At 35.5% G+C, this 5,769-nt stretch overlaps 1 protein-coding gene across 1 annotated transcript; it reads right to left on the reverse strand.

Moving 5' to 3' along the window:
• Positions 1 to 648: 648 nt before the first annotated feature.
• On the reverse strand, positions 649 to 4,377 carry LOC140431487 (ankyrin repeat and SAM domain-containing protein 1A-like; the record flags this gene model as incomplete). Its single annotated transcript, XM_072519405.1, has 2 exons — positions 649 to 756; positions 4,064 to 4,377. Coding segments are annotated over 2 exons (422 nt in total), but the record flags the coding sequence as incomplete, so codon positions are not given.
• Positions 4,378 to 5,769: the final 1,392 nt, after the last annotated feature.

Genomic DNA, 5,769 nt, shown 5'->3' on the forward strand with positions numbered 1-5,769 from the left:
TACTTGCATACATCCGCAAAGAAATGAATGCCACGAAATCGCGAAACTATGCAATATCTTTCGTAAAATTAAATTTTACCACAGATATATCTTCGGCGAATCTCTTATATTTTTATGTACGTTTTGTCTTCCGGCGCGCAATATATGTATGTGTATGAACAGTTTTACCGCTTTTGGATGCAGCGCGTACTTTTATCGCCCGAACGGATTATTGTAGCCACAATAAATGAATCTCGAACTGAAATATTGTATGTTTGGAATTTTAATGTTTATAATCTAGCTAAAATCCATCGACGCGTGGCTGGAGAAGAACACTAAAAACTTTTTTTCCCTTCTCCGTCGGTTAAAGTCTACAAAATATATTGTGCCTAGTAATAAATCCATCACATGAAGTAATTTCATCGCCATTTCATAAGTAACACTTTTCCTTCACACTACGACATAACATCTTTAACCTTTGTTGAGAATTTTTAATTAGAGTCAGAACCGAAACCAACTCTGAAACATTTCCTAGCACTTAAAATGTTCCTGACTATTCTGAAGTACACTATAGTCACCATAAGCTTTCTATGGGTGAGTAAAGTCGTCCAGAGCTCCATTAAAGAATCTAAAACAATCAATGTCCCCTGTCCGCCATAGACCTCGATATCATTTGTTCTTCTGCATGCATTTGCAGACTGCATTTAAGTCTTCCGCAGCTATCTTATATCTTTCATCTGAAAAATGTTTGGCAGTTCTGAAGCCTCCGAAAACCCACTGAAACATTCCAGGATTGTCATCAAACATCAAAATCTCAACTGAAACACTCTAGAGCTAACTGCACAATTATTAACCACTCTGGTTAAACATTATTAAATTATTAAAACAACATAAGTTGGAGATCTTCTTCTTCTTCGTCTAGCCATTCACGTCCACATCTGAACATAAGCCTCTTCAAGTCTTCCTTTCCATTGTTTTTTATTGTACGCTACTTGTAGCCAATTTTTCCCGGCAGTCCTTTTCAGATCATCTGTCCATCTCATAGGAGGTCTGCCTCTGGGTCTTTTGTGTTGGTATGGTCTCCAGGTTAAAATTGATCTGTGCCATTTGTTTAGATCGCTCCTAGCTACATGTCCAGCGTATTCCCATTTCAACTTTAATGATTTTTGCACCACATCGGTGACTTTGGTTTTCTATCTTATCCATGTGTTTGTTTTCTTGTCCTTAAGTGATATACCTAGCATTGCTCTTTCCATCGCGTGTTGAGTGACTCTAAGTATATTCATATTCTTTTTTGTGATTGTCCATGTTTGTGCCGCATAAGTTAATATCGGAATAATGCATGCATCAAAAACTTTAGATCTAAGATGTAATTGAATTTGTTGATTTCTGAGTATATAGTTCAGTTTACCGAATGCTGCCCAAGCTAACTTTCTTCGTCTTTTTATTTCTTCAGTTTGAATTTCCCTATTTAGTATTATTTTTTGTCCTAAGTATATATATTCTTCAACTTTTTCTATAACTTTATCGTTTATTATTGTCACGGTGTCTTCGGAGTGCATGACTTTTGTTTTGTTTAAATTCATTTTCAGTCCTATTTTAGAAGATTCGGTATGTAGTTCTAAAAGCATGGTTTGCATTTCTTGTAGGTCAGTAGCTATCAGGATTATGTCATCTGCAAATCGTAGATTACTGAGGTAGCGGCCATTGATGTTTATTCCGTTATATTTCCAATTTAGGTTTTTAAAAACGTCCTCCAAAACTAAGGTGAACAGTTTTGGGTGATAAACTATCTCCCTGTTTAATGGTACAGGGTTAGTGTGTTCATTTTCATTTAGGTAGTATGTAGCTGTAGCTTGGTTCATAGTTTCTTTTATTAAATTAATATATCTGCTGTCTATTCTACAATTTTGCATTGCGTTTATTACGGCCGTGTGTTCTATGGTATCGAAAGCTTTTTCGTAGTCTACAAATGCTAGGAAAACTGGAAACTTGTATTCGTTACATTTTTCTATTAATATTTTTGTGGTTAACAGGTGATCGGTAGTTGAATAGCCTTTTCTAAAACCTGCCTGTTCATATGGTTGGAATTCGTCTAATTTCCTTGTTAGTCGAGTAGTTATGACTTTGGTGAGTATTTTAAACAGGTGTGACAGTAGGCTGATGGGTCTGTAGTTTTCCAATTTTCGACTATCACCTTTCTTGTGTAATAAGATTACTTTAGAGTTGTTCCAGCTCTTAGGGACTTTGCCCTGATGTAAACAACTATCCACAAGCTTAGTTACAATTGCAATTAGTTCCTTACCTCCTTCTAATATCATATCTGTGGTAATATTATCTTCTCCTGTAGCTTTATTTCTCTTCATATTTTCCAATGCTGTAGTTACCTCTGAAATTGTTACTTTTGGCATTATTTCTGATCCAACATTTTTTATTAATTTCCGTGCTAGTCTCATCTCATCATCTTGTTGATGTGTTCTGTAAAGTTCTGTGTAAAATTCTTCTATTCGTGTCTGTATGTTTTCTCTAGTTGTGATTTCATTTTCGTCTTTTCCCATTAATGATATCATCTGACGTCGTCCTAGTGTCGGTCTGAGGCATTTCATACTCCTATTTTTTTCAATAGTTGTTGTTTATTATTTTTCGTTTTCTTTTCTTTTTTGTTGTCTGATTCCTTTTCTAATCTGCCTATTAAGTTCTCTATATTCGTCGGTTCCCCTTTTGTTAGATTTATTTAAGATCTTCCTTCTTTTTATTTGTTGTAATATTTCTTTGTCTAATTCATTGTATGTTGTTTTTGGTTTTTTCAGTTGCAGAAGGCTTTTATTCACTAATAAGGTTATTCAAATCATCAATATTATTGGAGTTTATCTGCTGCATGCTAACTTGATTTAATGCATGCGCTATCTTTTTATTAAATTCACTATTTTTGATTTCTTCAGATGTCCATTTGTATCTTTTTTCATGTATTCTTTTTCTTTCTAGTTTTTTGTTAATTATTAGTTTTGTTCTTATTAGTCTATGATCGCTTCCTAGGTCAAACTGATTTAATACTGATACGTCCTTCTACTAGGTTTCTATTCTTCGTTAGGATATAATCTATTTCATTCTTTGTCTTTTTATCGGGGCTCATCCATGTCCATTTTCTGCTTGGTTTTTTATTGAAAAAGGAGTTCATTCAAGTTGGGAGATAAAATACAAGAAATTGAACAAAACTGAGAAATATGCAAGTCTGTTTAAACATTTAAGAGACATTCAAGTGCTTTATAAACTTTGAATTGTAATTATGTATAACGGTTAAATTTGTAAAAAATAAGTATTGTGTATTGTCAAATGTAAAACTGTATTCTCGACTACCTCGTAGTCGAGACACGTTAATTCAAATAAAAAAAAATATAGTTCTTATAGTCAAGTATGTAGAGATGCGCAAAAGATTAACTGAATGACTGTAAATTCTATAAGAGAAACACTAGCTCATAAATGTTTATTTAGGTGCTGGTATTATTTTTATGCGAAAATAAGTTATATGTAAATTTATCAATTAATATAAATATGGTGTGTGTATGCAATCAAATTACGGTACCTGTGATGTTGATCTAACACTTCTTCTTCCACAGTGCACTGGAGGGAAAGTCAGATGGGGCAGAATCTTCTTAAAAGCCGCGTCGTCAGGTTTACACAAAAAATTACTGGAGTGTTTAGCGCGCTGATTTATACAAGACTGAGACTCAGATTGAGGTGCGTAGCGTGTCGTCTTGTAGCGTTGTAGCTTCGCTCCCTTCAGACTGTTAGGGGGCGGACTGTACAGGTCCGTATTAATTCACGATTATAAGACAGATACACACGTTAATTAAAGAAATTAAATATAAAAATAAAATATTGAAAATTATTAATAAAAACTAAGAATATGTGTGGAGGGACGTAACATTAACTATATTATTAAATCATTCTATATTAAATAATAAGTACCTGTAATAAAAATTCAAAGCAGATATTTCGAGTAAGTCAGACTAAAATAGGCACCGATGTTAGTATTCGTCCATAAAAAGTCTAGAAAACAGTCTGTATTATAAAAACGACTTACCTGTAAACTAGGATGACACTGCAGATCCAGCAACATCTTGACGACGCCTATATGACCCTTATTCACACCAATATGCAGCGCAGTTTGTCTTCTTTTGTTCCTAGCGTTCAGATCGGCACCTGCGTGAGCCAACAGCTGGACCACTGCAGGCTCATCTCCGAAAGCGGCATGATGGACTGCTCGGTCGCCGTCTTTGTCTTCGATTTCGACATCGGCGTGATGACGAAGAAGCACCGAGATGACTTCGAGATGACCGTTCTGGCTGGCGGCTTGGAGTGCTGTGTGGCCTGCAAAAACTCCATTTACGTCGGGACCTGGAATCAAAACAAGAATTGCGTTCGTATCAACCTAATTTACACAAAAATCTTGTCATCAGTGAGCAACTATCGCATAATCTTTAATAATGTCTGCCACAGCAAATTCTGCAAGAAATAAATTCAGACCACCTATAAATTTCGAAAACATATGCTATTACATACATCAGAGGGGCAGTTTCCATAGGAAAAGAGAAAACGAACAAAAAAGCCACGAAGAAGGGAGCCAAGAATTGCTAAGATATGGAAAGAATAGATCTACAAAAATTCATGCGCAGTCTCGATATAGAATTTCACAGTAGGCGCCCGATGGAGCAAACTCAATTCGTTCAACCAACTATCTAGATCCAATCGCAGACACCCACTGGAATAACTAGCAACGCAGCCCACTTGCTTTAAGAGAGCCAGTTTTTATGAAAACAGAAAAGGAAGAAAAAAGAAGAAATATGCTTTATTGCCACTGAAAATTGTACAATTCTATGGACAAATCTTACAAAAAGTCAAAAAAAATAAAAATAACAAATAAAATTTACTAAAACTACATAAAACGTCAATATCAAAATGTCAATGTCAAAACGTCAATATCACAAAATAAAAGGTAATAAAATATACAATCCATTGCAAAATATAACTAAATTGTTGTTACGATAGATAATAACGCATCATATGACTCAAAACTGTAAACATATTTATTACTAATATCTTTTCTATTCAAGTATTTTCTAGATCATACACCGGCCGGCAGAAGCCGCTATAAAAAACCAGTATGGCGTGACCTTCCAGTCTTTTCGCCAAGGGTCAGGAAGGCCGACGAGTTGCTAGACGTATGGGTCCCCCTCCGATATAAAAAAAAACCTGCTTTGGATGGAAGGTCATCGATTCTTCGCCATAATTCTCGATAACGGTTATTTATATATATGAGACATTTTAGTTAAAGTTACAGTTAGTTTTTGAACATCGCGTCGAGTTTTTAAAATGTAACGCACGTATATATGTATAACGAGTTTATTACAGCTGCCGCCGTTTCTCGCAACCTAGCTTAAAACGCTTGCGATCGTTCCAGTCATCTCCTTGTAGACCCCTATCTTCCATTGCACCTTTTACTTCTTGTCTCCACGATCTTCTTGGTCTTCCCTTTTTCCTGCGGTTGGTGGGGATCCACTGTAACATTCTCTTCGTTGGCCATCGTTGATCATTCATCCTTTCTACATGGCCATACCATTTCAGCCTTTTGCATTCTATAGTTTCCAGGACGTCAATGTCTATGCCCATACGCTCTCTGATTTCAGTATTCCTTACTCTATCTCTTCTAGTGAGTTGGCAACATCTTCTCCAATAATTCATTTCCATTGCTTTTATTTTGGATGCGTCATTTTAATGTATTACCCAAAG

Source organism: Diabrotica undecimpunctata, unplaced genomic scaffold (assembly GCF_040954645.1).
Source record: "Diabrotica undecimpunctata isolate CICGRU unplaced genomic scaffold, icDiaUnde3 ctg00001113.1, whole genome shotgun sequence".
NCBI lineage: Eukaryota > Metazoa > Arthropoda > Insecta > Coleoptera > Chrysomelidae > Diabrotica > Diabrotica undecimpunctata.